At 36.2% G+C, this 14063-nt stretch overlaps 1 protein-coding gene across 1 annotated transcript; it reads right to left on the bottom strand.

Moving 5' to 3' along the window:
* Positions 1-6462: 6462 nt before the first annotated feature.
* Positions 6463-7968, bottom strand: LOC125185306 (uncharacterized protein At4g22758-like). Its single transcript, XM_048081825.1, has 2 exons — positions 7291-7968; positions 6463-6929 (listed from the first exon to the last, which is right to left on the bottom strand). Exons 1-2 carry the CDS (start codon positions 7520-7522, stop codon positions 6751-6753), a joined length of 411 nt encoding a protein of 136 aa, XP_047937782.1. The 5' UTR covers positions 7523-7968; the 3' UTR covers positions 6463-6750.
* Between the last annotated feature and the right edge of the window lie 6095 nt (positions 7969-14063).

Genomic DNA, 14063 nt, shown 5'->3' with positions numbered 1-14063 from the left:
AATTGCTAAATCTATGAGATTGACTTTCATAGACAAGTCTTGATTATTGTTTAATTCTATTTAATTATTCTATTAAAGTAATTCTGTTTAATTGGTCTGCGTGTTGAACAAATCTCACTAGGCCTTGATAATTACTACAACAAATTGGGCAAGTGCTAATAAATAATTATATCATTTGATAGGTTAGGCAATTTTCTGATGTTGTATTTAGGATTTTTATAATAAATACTTAGCACCTGGTTTGGCAGAATACATATTCAATTTACATCCACACATTAAAAAGTGTTTTATTCTTTTGGATGGAATCCAAAGTCCAAACCATGTAATATCTGTTATTCACAAAAGTTAGCTTTTCAAATCCATCCATCATCAATGCCAAGACCACCAAAACTACGCTAGGACAATAATTGCACAGAGTGACACACTTTACACGCACTTAGTTTTCCATGCGAGTACACAGTAACAATTTAGGACAAACTTGACCATACTAAACATTAGGGGTGCACATTTCAAGTGGTCTAGAATGTAGGAAATGTATAAATCTTAATTTTTCTTGAATTCAAATTAATATATAACTAATAATATTGAACCGACCCAAAAACAATGAAATACACTATTTACGAGTGGTCTAGAGATACAAGGAACATAAAAGAATTAAAGAGAAAATATGAAGAAAAAAAAAATCGACTACAGGTATGTTGTAGTTGTATCATACTCCATAAAAAGACTCGACATTTAGTTTGTTTCGCTTGCCTCACCTTCACCATTACCTTCGACGGATGTAAATAAAAACATCAAACGTAACCGACACATTGTACTGACCTAGAAAATCGACCTTATATGCACTATCATTTATCCTCTCAAGAATACAGAAAGGGCTATTTGTACTCGGTTAGAATTTTCTCCAACACTCTCGAGAAAGACGTTCCTACCTTAGATGAGTCTGGACTAAATATTCATTTTGAAAATTCTTCTTTCATAGCTTATCAGATTATAATTTATACTGATTATTCTGTTAGATAATGCGAACTCTCACCTGCTATGCAACTCTAAAGAATCTGACTTGTCTGGTTTGTGCCCAAAACACCTAATTTGGAAGATATATTTGTATTAAATTTATTCTCTTACTAAATTAATAAAGTTCTAAATCACGAAATTGATACCAGTAACAAGAAAATTAGAATAATTCACGAAAATTGATACCAATAACAAGAAAATTAGAATAATTCGATTTTGTAGTTTTGATCACATATTAGTACTCCTATTACCTACTCACAACAAACCAACTCAATTGTGACAACTTTCTGGAATTTAAGTTCAGCTCAAGGCCCATTAATTCGTATTGGACCTGATTGAAACTGGAAAATTGATTAACCATGACAAAAGCTAAGTGTTCGACTAAGGGCCCTATATGTGTTTCACGAGGACCAATATTGAAAGAAAAACAAAATAAATTTTATTCAACTATATCACATAGTACTAAGTAGATCAACGCAGGAAAAGAGTACAATAACACATAAACAAATGAATTACTATGAAACATGTCACGTATTTTAATGCTACAAGTAAAAAAAATGATAAATGAGAAAATATGATTATATGAAACACCATATAGAAACAAACTTATTAAAAATATATAGAGACTAATTTTAGTGGACAACGTAGAATTAAAAATTAAAACTAAAAACAGAATTATTTTTTTGTGAACTGGAGTAGTACTGTATTTTTTTAATAAATGCTAAGTGGTTTACAACTTCTATGTAAAGATACTAGAGAGAAAGAAACTGCAGATATTTGTTAAACATACACCACACACAAGGGTAGTAATGAATTATGAATACATTGTAGTAAATATTTACTACATTTTAAGGAAAAATACTCTTTATTTTAGGGAAATTGGTCTCTAAAATCATGAACTTTGCCTAAAATTTGGTATTTCCCATGAACTTTGAAAATGGTATATAATATCACGAACTTTGCATTTTATTTGGTATTTCCCATGGCATGTCTATTACTATATTTGACTAACTTACGAGGCTTTTTCATCATACTTCACACAATTAAATCAACGTGATTTTCAACGTAACTTTTTATTCTACATGTTATGAACTTAAAAAGTGGTTCAAAATATTATAAAACATATCACGGTTGCCTACTTTAAATAAGATTTTGATGAAAATAACTTATTTGAGTGAGTTTGGGAAATACCAAACAAAATGCAAAGTTCGTGATATTATATACCAATTTCAAAATTTATGGGAAATACCAAATTTTAGGTAAAGTTCATAATTTTAAAGACCAATTTCCCTTTATTTTATATACGAAAGAGGGCAAATATTCGATAAATGGGTTATCGTAGACCGACAAACACATTTTATTTGTGATAGATATTTATTGATGAATTGAAATAGGGAAGACGACATATCATAATTTGTAATCTCCATGTGCGGCTGCAGGGAATAGCATGTTACTCCTACTGCGCAAATAAAATGAACCACATGCAAACTACATCTAAAATTATAAATTGACAACATACATTGTCCAATCATTGTATGGGATAGCACCCTTTTCATAATTTCTTTCATTTTAAAAGGTGAGGTGGAGGTGCTCAATTGAATTAAATTAAATTATTTGAATTTAAAATGTGGATTTTTTTGATGCTCGATTTTTTATTTAGACTTGTAACTTGAAAGAGTTTGTAGTTGGGCCCATCAACCATGGTTAGAAATAGTACTTTGAGTCTATATAATAAGGCCATGAGAAAATATTTGTTAAATAAAAATAGATGAATTTCACGCCAAATTCCAAGATACAATCTTAACCTCTAATCTGATTAGTGGTCAACATTTTGCCGCGTTTTAGTTAGTTGTCAACATTAACATGCCTATTTATTAGTGAAATCCATCATTTTTAGCCAATGAAAAGTGAAAGTGCGCTTTTACATCATTTTGTTCATCTCAAGATAAATACTTAAATCAATAAATAACAAGTCAACGTTACATCCAACACGTGAGTTTTGCATCTTGTGGATTCGCCGTACGAGAGTTCACATTTAAATAAATCAGTGAGTAATTCAATAATCATTTTTGGGGTCAATTTCCTCTTTATGATTCACATGAAATGATTAGATAAATGAAGAAAAAACTAATATAAAAGTTCCAATTAACAGTAAACAACTAGTACTACATGACAACATTCTCGATCGGCGACAAATCAATTATACACACAAGAATTGCATATGCAGAGTTCAACCACGACTAGGGGCTGTTTATGGGTCACTTGTTTTTATGGGTCACTTGGTTGAGTTTAATGTTTATATGTTTATAAAAGTACTCCCCCCGTTCCATATCAGATGTCACACTTTACTTTTTAGTTTGTACCACAAAAGATGTCATATTTTCATTATTAGAATAAGTTTTCTCTCGCATAAATATAAAAATTATATTTTCTCACTATTTAACACGCAAAACAAAACCTCCTAAAATCTCGTGTCGTCACAAGTGTGATATCTTTTATGGAACGGAGAGAGTAGTACTATCTCCTTCTCATAAAAATAGAAACTATTAAATTTTGGTCCGTTCATTAAAAATAGAAACTTTCCAAACTTTCTATTTTAGGATATAGACCCCGCAATCCACTAACACTACTTCAATTACTCCCTCCGTCCACAAAAAAATAGAGCACATTTATTTATGGAAAGTTTTCAACAAATAATAATCCTACACATCATTCCACTAACACTACTTTTCACTTACTTTTTCTCATTCTCTCTTACTTTTTCCCCTTCATTCTTACTTTATCAATTCTACGTTAAAACCCGTGTCATGTACCAATTGCTTTATTTTTTGTGGACGGAGGAAGTACTTTTTTTCTTCATCTCTCTTACTTTGCCCATTTTTTTCTTCCTCTCTTTTGCTTTATCAATTCTTTTCTCTTACTTTACCAATTTGCCTTAAAATTCATGCGGTTGCAAATGTTTCTATATTATTTCGAATACGAAGGGCCTTCAACACTTATTAGCCGTGAAAATGAGTCTTTATGGCTTATAAGCTATTCAAGAAAATAATTACTCATCCTATATGATCTCTTCCTGATATGATATCAAACAATTTCTAAATATTAAGATTAGTTTATTTCTAGCATACACGTTTCGAATTCATTTCTCATAATATTTGTCTCTCGAATTCATTTCTCATAATATTTGTCTCTCTAAATCAAAATAAAAATTATCTCTATAGTTTGTAAGCTGAAGTTATCCTAACACTGACATTTAAACTCTTAAAACATGTTCGTAGATGTGAAAGTTCATCTGTCATAATTCATGTATATTGAGAAGAAGTCATGGTGACCTCTTACCAGACACTACTTTGAGCTTATTTAGCCAGGCTCATTAATTACATTTACTGAACTTATCAAAATTGAGTGGGATTACTATTCAACTTCTTCGTTTGTGAATAAGTTCAATAAGCGAGCTAAGGTTGTCTCCGGCGGCGCCCCTCCCATTCGCCCCTCCCACGCGCCCTTCCCATGCCACGTCAGCATTAGCCCCTCCCATTCCACTGCCACATCACTAGCCCTTCCCACTGCACTAGCCCTTCCCACTCGCCCCTCCCACTCGCCCTTCCCACAATTAAATTAATTCACAATTAAAATTTAAATTCACGAAAATAAAATGTAAATTCACGGAAATAAAATTCGACACGAATACGAACGGGAAATACGAAAATTACATTAAATTACATAATTTAAAAAAATTTACATAATTTAAAAAAAAACATAGTAAATAAAATTACATAATCCTCTCGGCTTTCACTCCTCCTCCTCGTCCTCGTCCCCGTCGCCCGTGCCGCTGCCACCTCCGACGTCCCCGCCCCCGATCTCGACACCATCATCATCAATGGGCGGCATCCCTAAATCGCGCCGACATCGGTCGACCATCTCCTTGCACAGCCTTCTCAAGACTGGATCGTGCGTGTTATACCACTTCAAAGTGATCTGCATCGGGTCTTCGTTTGCTGCGCGCGGGCGAGGCTGTCGTCATCTTCTCCGGCGGGGACCTCCGATTCGACCTCGTAGGACCCGCTGCCGCTGCCGCGCTTCCCCTCGCCATCCGCTGCGCAGCCTGATGCCCCATCGGGCGACGACGACGGCGAGTGTCTGTTCGTGGTAGCGGGGCCACTTCATCGGCTTCGGGGAGCTCGTGCGAACCAGCACTGCTGCTGTACTCACCGGAAGAGTTGATCTTCGTCCGCTTCCAGCCCGATTCGACACCCACAACCGCAAACTTTTGCGAGTCCTTGATCGCGAGAAATGCCTCCCACTGGTCAAACTCTTTGATCTAGGAGACAACCTAACTTTAAAATATAAACTTATTTTATAACTTTATATAGTTATTGTTAAATGTACTCCAAAGCAAATACTTATCATTTGGCCTCTTAACTCATTCTCAATATTTTCCCAGCCTATGTTTTAGTCTCATTTTGATCTACCTACCAGAACTAGTTTACTTTTGTTTTTTATTAAATCACCTTATACTACTAATGATATGTACCTCGTGCTCTTCTAACACATTTAACTACTACTATTCTTTTTCTCTAGCATATTTTATCAATTCGTATTAAACTCTGCGGGCCAACATCAGACCTATAATATACACATGCTCATACAACATTAGACCTAAATTATACTCGAGCTCGTACAACATCATTTTAGGTGCTCATCAAGGCCAGAATAAAATATTTGCTTTTATTATTCAGGAGCATCATAATTAGATGTAATAACCAATAAAGACAATTATGGTTTAAGATAGTTGAAATTTAAATATAAATCTAATCAGATGATAAATAAGTGCCGTCACACCCAACTTACAATAATACCCTCATCTCAACTATGCTGAATCAAAACTTATGGGAACATAGATTAAAAAATTGTATTGAAAGCAGAAAGAAAAATAAAACAAAAAAAATAAGAGAGTAAATAGATATAGGAATAAAGTGCTGAATCAAAACTTATTGAAATGTAGATTAAAAAATTGTGTTGAAAGCAGAAAGAAAAATAAAACAAAAAAAAATAAAGAGAGTAAATAGATATAGGAATAAAGTAAGATTGATTAGATGTTTTATTTTTTATAAAAAAAAGGAAATAATTCAACTTAGTTAGGAAATCAAGTTAGGAAATCCTGAAAAATAATAGTACGACCCAACTTAATTATAACGGATGGAGTACTATTTAAGAGTTGTCAGATTAAATCATACACCATTAATCAACAACACTATTTAAGATTCACAACACACTAGGGACCTACCTTCAGCAATATAAGGATATAGAATCAATCAACATCAATAATTTAACATTGTTTGATATGAATTTGCCCGATCTTCAACGCCCAGCAACCAAAAGATTTAATAAAAAAACAATAAACTGCGGAAAGCACAACCGATTTGAATATGAAGAAAGTGAACCTATATAAAAATGGTGGTAGTTTAATTAATGAAAAATCACCCATAATACAAGTTGATGAGTACAATTGCTGTAGGAAACAAAAACAATTTCAAACCAAGAATTGACTGAAACAAAATCAAGCAACTCTGTTTTATTAGGGGTGCAGAACCACAAAGGTTCAATTATTCCAACCCCAAACACAAACAAAAAGGAAAAACATTAACCAGCAAAATGCAGATAACCAAATCATTCAAAAGTGCAAAGACCCCAAACAGCAGCTCCAACTCCAAAGAGGTAAATATGACTTGTCTAATGAGAACATATCTTGGGATTGAGTGATTTGTTGAACCATGATTTCCAGCTGCCCGATCCCTTGCGAGCTATCGGAGGCAGCTTCTCGCTGTCATCGGCCTTTTCTGTTTCCGGCTTCTTGCACAGCACAAAATTCCGAACACCCACTGATCCAATAGTCTCCCATGGACTCAGAGCTGCAGCACACCACAGAGATCAGTAAACACTACAACTAACCAAAATTATCAAACCTTTTCAAGATAATTGAGCTCATGCTCCCTACAATTTAAACAAAAATAGCATTTAATTGAGCAAAATCAAAAACTTGTGATGCAATATTATCACAGAAATAGGGTTTATTAAACCCCCAATTAAGATTCAATTAGACCTCAAAAACAGCCAATTTTAACTAAACTGCAAATCAACTAAGGCTAAACTTGATTATGCAGCAAAAACAAGTGGTAAATGCATTGATCTATCATGATGGATCATACAAAATCAAAGGATTTAAGATAACTACCACTGCAAAACACATAAATCAAAAGATGAATAGATTACCTTCAGTTCCAGAAATCGGGCAATAGAGTATGAAATTATTGAGATCGGATCCAAGAATCGGAAGCCTGCCCTCACGCGCATACGATTTCAGCGCGGTATCAATCACAGCCGCAACGAGCTCCTCCTCATTGACCACGAACCGGATCGGACCGGCGCTACCCAGAAACGTAACGCTGATCAAAAACCGGTTCACCTTCGCCGCCTGACTCTTCTTCTGCTTGTAAAGCAACATCGTGTTTTTTTTTCCTTCGATTTTCTTAGTGTATTTGAGAATTAACGAAAGGAGAAAGAAAACTAAAGAATTAAATGAAAGAGGGAAAAAATTAGGGTTCTTCGCAGGGAAAAAAAATAGAAATTGGGGGTTCACGGGTCAAGGCCTTGGCAGCGGTAGTACCAGCCTTCCATGCAGGAGCCGAAGCAGAAGGAGTTAGCGGTGGAAAGAGAAACCCCTCTTCTTTGAGAAGAAGAAGAAGGGATGACCATCAATTGTGCGCTCGAGATTTCCACCATTCACAAAGGGAAATTCTGAATCGTTTGAGAGTATCACGATAGAGAAGCACAACTGGAAAGGGGGGTTGAGAGTGGAAAAGCCACAAATCAAAAGCGAAATTGAGAGGAAGATAGTTTGAGATGAATGAATCGATTCGAATTGAGAGGAGGGTTTGTGATTTTGAAAAAGTGAAGGGATGCGTACATTTATATCTTTTGCGATGTGTACGAATCTCCGATTACGCTTAGGTTAGGACTCTGTCTAATTACTTCGTATTTCTTTTTTTTTCTTTTTTTTACAATATTTAATCTAACTTAGACTGGTTTTATGCAGAAATTTTATTTGATACTAATGATTTCGTGGAGCGTGCAATTGCCATGAATTTTTATACTCAACATATCAAAAAAAAATGCTGATTTTATATTTTGAGTTTTTCTCCAAATTGTACCAATTTTAAATATATAAAATTTTAAATGATTAATAATATGGACTATACAATTAACTAACACTACTTTTACTATTTTTTTTTTATTTTTTTACATTATTATTTATATATTAAAATACGTCTCATTCTAAATTAGTCTCATTTTAAATTAGTCTATTTTCGTAGATGAAGGGAGTATATTTTCTTCACTAAAAAATTACTATAATTGTACCAATTCAAAGTTTCTGTTCATAGTTGGTAAAACGCGAAAAAAATGGCATTAAATCGATATTCAATTCGAACGACATCACATGGTTTTTGGAATTGAAAAGGATAGATGTTAATGTTGAGAATTGGAGTGTTGAGGCCAAAAATCACATATCTTTTCTAATTTGTTAATTATTATTATTAATGTACTACCTAAAAAGTGTATATATTATTAATGTACATTTATTGCAGAAAAAAATGGTGGTAGTAGTATTATTTTATACGTCAAAAGTAGAGCTGTTCTATGATTTATCATGTGTATCGCTGGGCTATAGCACATGATTTGGCGAAAATGCAATGATAGGATTAGGGACTACCAAAAAACTAGATTATTTCCAAAATAACTTGTGTTTTCTATGTCGTGAATAATCGAAGCTATTATTTCATTTATGATTTGTAAAATTTATATCTGTATTTCTCTCTTTGTTGCAATGTACTATCTCATCCTGTCACTGCTGACGCCAATACGAGTATTGAAGCAACTCAAACCATAAAAGTTGAGAGATTAAATTTCTATAAAATAAAGCTCGCATAAATTTCCCAAGTTTTAGAAACTTTTAAAATTTGAATTACAATAAACATATCAAGCTTGATGATGATAATGCTTGATTCGGTCATACTACACCATAGCCATAGATATTTTCTCTGTTCACCATTTAAATACTGGTCCTATTTTGTTTTTTGGATTGTCTGACTGTTTATAAAACTATTTACTTTATCTATTTTTTAGTATACAAATCACATATTTCACTAAATTTTACACTCTTAATCTATTACTAAAAAAAAATTAATATTAAAAATAAGTCTCACATTCCATTCATTTTCTCCATTTATTTTTTCTTTATAAAGTCACAAAAATTTTTAAAACTCATGTTGGATAAAAAAAAAGTAGTTATTACATTCCCTATATCATATCATATGGTAGGTGAGTCAAGTGAACCCCACCGGGCACCGACTATAAGGGCGCTGGCGAGTCTATTCAGTTCTATAAAGCGGCTTCAAAATTGACAGCCTCATCTCTCATGAATCATGATTTCGGAATAAGATTAGTTGAAATAAGATAAGGTACAAACTTCAATTATTTACTTATCATGTTCCTTCCGATTTTCATCCAAGTCTTTAGTTTTAAAATTAAAATAATGAGGTTCACCAATTATTCATCTATTTCAAAATCAGAAAGCGAAATAATCTTGAAAAAATATCCGTGATTTATAGTAATTTTACTTTTATCTATTTTTTATCTGCAACGATGATAACGCTTAAGTATCAGTAAGGAGTCGCATTAATAAGAGGCTATTTTACCTGATCGAGTTCATAAGTCAATAACTTTATATTTGAAAAGATATGTGCACATTGAGTAATTTTTCATCGATACAATTAAAGAAGATATGATACGATTTGTTTGAACTTAATTATTTTGAACAATATTGAATTTTTTTATATATAATTAAATAAAGATAGAACCTGATGACATTTTCAGTAGTAATCTAGAATCTATTTAGATCGTTACTAATTTTGCTTAAAAAGCATCGTCTTACTAAATAATTACAAATTCATAACCATATACTAAAACGTCCATTCACTCAATTTGAAGCCCAAATTACTGCGTCCATTCACTCGATTTGAAGCCCAAATTACTTAATTTTGAATATTAGAATTTTGGGTACATACTCCATCCATTCCTTTGGAGTAAAGGTATTTTTTTTTAAATACAAAATTTAAAAAAGAATTATGTTCAACGATTTAAATGAAGAGAAAATAAAATATGAAATAGAATAAAATAAAGAGGTGAGAAGGAATAAAGTAAGAGAAAGAAAATGAATTGTTTTTTTACTAAAATGAAAATGATGGTTTTTGCTAAAAAGAAAATGACTCAATTATCATATAACAACCCATAGCCCCTGGAAGATTTGTGAGTCAAGCTACAAACTACAAAGGGACGCAAGGAGTACTTTTTTGGAAGGAAATCTATATTGAAATCTCATTTAACTTAAATACCATGCATTTAAACAAAACAAACATGGCATGCTTGAAAATCAATTTATCCATTTTAATACTCCATAAAGTTTATCCGGATCTGGCCCATTATGACCATAAAAGCGCTCAATTCCTTATTTAAATATCCGGTAAACATATCAATAGGATGAATGAACTGAAATGGACAATTTATAAAAACCCAGTGAATAAAACTAATTTAATTTCGAATGGTTAGTTCTGGCAAACAATATTACTCCATTTTGTAATATTGTCACATAAAAGAAGATTATTTCCATTTAATTTAAATATTTTATTTCATGTGAATATGTGATGCACTAAGAGTGATATTGGGCTTGAAATATTAAATTAATTATAATAGAAAAAAGCCCAAAACGAAAGTATTCAAACAAATAATTCGAATAGAATAGAGCTGAAATTTGGATTTCGTATGCCCTAGACTAGAGAATTTTTGCTCTAACATGAGGTGTTGAAGACTTTGATGCTTGATTCTTACTATTTAATTATGTTAATATTAATATGGTGATATTAGAATAATCAACGTCTGATACGGATACAACGTTGCACCAACCCGAAGGGACACCAGAGGTGACGGATGAGCCGCCAGAGGACAGCAGCGACGAGGAAGTCATCGCAAGGGAGGAACCGCGAAGATCTTCAAGGCAGCAGAAGAAACCAGATTGGTTCAAAGATTTTGTTTCTAGTTAGCGTATCTTTTTTACCTTTTATTATTTTTATTATTATTGTTGGATTATCTATTTTTGGAACTTTTGAGTCGAGCAAATTATAAGCTCCGTTTCGGGTTTTCTTGTTGGTTCTTTCCCGGAATGATCGAGTCGAACCAAACCTAGGGTCCTTAGAATTATAAATAGGGATTCTGTGCATTGAAACCTCAAGAATCAATACATCATAATTTACCTATTTTTTCGTATCTTTATTTTCCTGCACTTTCTCTTCTCGTCCAACCCTAGTTGGCCGAAACCCTAGGCTGCTCGACGGGGGAATCCCGTCTACTTTTCAGTTGGCTATGAACTGTATTTTTCAACCCCTTTTGAGGAAGTCGGTAATTGTTTTTTTTGACAATATCTTGGTTTATAGTCCCACGTTGGAGTCACACGGCCACATCTTGACTAGGTTTTAACAATTTTGGAGGATCATGTTTTCTTTGTTAAATTATCTAAGTGTTCATTCTGCAGCACGACGATCGACTATTTGGGTGACTTAATCACCGAAGGCCAGCTCAGGGCCGACCCCTCCAAGATAGAGGCCATGGTTGCCTGGCCCACACCGGTCACCGTGAAATAGCTCCGTGGATTCCTGGGCCTCACGGGTAATTATCGGCGATTTATCGCTCACTATGCGGTTATTGCAGCTCCCCTTACCGACCTGCAAAGGCGCGACTCGTTTGTTTGGTCCGTGGCTGCGACAGAAAGTTTTGAGGAGTTGAAACGGGCCATGACTGCGGCTCAAGTTCTTCACCTCCCGGATTTTTCCCAGACATTTTATTTGGAGACGGATGCGTCCGATTTTGGGGTGGGGGCCGTCCTCATGCAAAATAGGCACCCTCTTGCCTTTTTCAGTGAGAAGTTGGGACCGAGACGCAGAAGTGCCTCCACTTATCACAAAGAGCTTTATGCAATCGTGGAGGCGGTTCAGAAATGGAGGCAGTACCTTTTTGGCCGTGAGTTCGTTATCCAGACTGATCAGAAGAGCTTGCGGGAGCTCTTGCAGCAAGTTGTGCAGACACCGGAGCAATATCTCTATGTCCGCAAGTTGATGGGCTACAAGTTTACAATTGAATATAAGTTCGGCGCTGCCAATCGGGTGGTTGATGCGTTATCACGCAGGGATGAGGAAGTCGCCGCGAAGGCGGCCTTATTGACAGCTCTCGCCCAGCCAATGCCAGACATTGTGCAATTGTTGAAGGAGAAATCTGTTACTGTCCAAGAATTGCGCGATTTGAGGAGGAAAATTGACGAAGGGTCAGCGCATCCCAAGTATTATGTGGCTGATGGGTTGATATATTGGGGACGTCGAATTGTAGTGGCTAAGGACTCACCCTTGCGTGCGGCTCTCTTGTACGAACATCATAGTACTCCGCAAGCGGGTCATCCCGGGTTCGAGCGAACACTTCGTCGCTTGAACACCTTCTTCCACTGGCCAAACATGCGGCGTGATGTGAAGGCCTTTGTGGCGTCGTGTCTCACTTGCCAGACCACAAAGTATTCGACGCAAAAGCCTGCGGGGCTCCTCCAACCGTTACCCATTCCGACACAAGTTTGGGAGGATGTTTCTATGGATTTCATAGTGGGCCTGCCCCTTTCGAAGGGATATACGACCATCATGGTTGTGGTCGATCGTCTATCTAAATACGCGCACTTTGCCGTGCTACCTGCCCGTTTTGATGCCTTACGAGTCGCGCTCCTATTTGTGGACACGGTGGTAAAACACCATGGTTTTCCCATAACCTTGGTTTCTGATCGTGATCCGATTTTTTGGGGGGATGTGTGGAAGGACATGTTGCGTTTGAGTGGTACTAAGCTGCACTTTTCCACCGCGTACCATCCGCAATCCGATGGCCAAACGGAGGTGCGAAACCGGGGGTTAGAGCAATATCTGCGTGCTTTTACTGCAGATTGTCCTTCCAAATGGGCGAACTTTCTCCTGTGGGCAGAATTGGCCCTTAATTGCTTTCACAACGAGAGTATTGGAACTTCTCCCTTCCGTGCCCTTTATGGTCGCGAACCTCCGGCGTTGGTGGCAGTTCAGCTGTCAGCTGGGCGAATCCGCGACGAACCGGCCGCGGCGGAGTTGATTGCGCAACGTTCGGCGTTGTTGGTGGAGCTGAGGAAGAATCTGGAGCGTGCCCAGCAACGGATGCGTGTTAATGCCAATAAACACCGGAGGGACGTCCAATTTGCGGTGGGTGATAAGGTTCTTCTTAAATTGCAGCAATATAGACAACATTCGGTGGCCAAGCCGCTTTCGGCGAAGCTTGCCCGCAGGTTCTATGGACCTTTCACTATCACGGAGAAGATTGGTCAGGTTGCTTATTGGCTGCAGCTACCACAGGGATCTCGGATTCATGATGTGTTTCATGTCAGTTTGCTTCGTCCGTTTGTTGAAGGTAATTCGTCGGAGGTGAGCGTTGATCTGCCGCTGGATTTTGTGGGTGACCGTTCTGTCGCGCACCCGCTGCGCATTTTGGACTATCGCACGACTCTATTGAATGGTAAGCCGGTAGAACAGGTGTTGGTTAGGTGGGCTGGAGAGGACGAGGCGGCGACCACTTGGGAGCCACGGGATGTTATTGTGCACCATTTTCCGTCGCTCCTTGCGGACAAGGAGGCTCTTAACGGGGGAGGGATTGATACGGATACAACGTTGCACCAACCCGAAGGGACACCAGAGGTGACGGATGAGCCGCCAGAGGACAGCAGCGACGAGGAAGTCATCGCAAGGGAGGAACCGCGAAGATCTTCAAGGCAGCAGAAGAAACCAGATTGGTTCAAAGATTTTGTTTCTAGTTAGCATATCTTTTTTACCTTTTATTATTTTTATTATTATTGTTGGATTATCTATTTTTGGAACTTTTGA

The sequence above is a fragment of the Salvia hispanica genome, chromosome 4, assembly GCF_023119035.1.
Source record: "Salvia hispanica cultivar TCC Black 2014 chromosome 4, UniMelb_Shisp_WGS_1.0, whole genome shotgun sequence".
Classification (NCBI taxonomy): Eukaryota; Viridiplantae; Streptophyta; class Magnoliopsida; order Lamiales; family Lamiaceae; genus Salvia; species Salvia hispanica.
The sequence above is the reverse complement of the archived record's forward strand: the minus strand, read 5'-3'. Positions and strand labels throughout refer to the sequence as shown.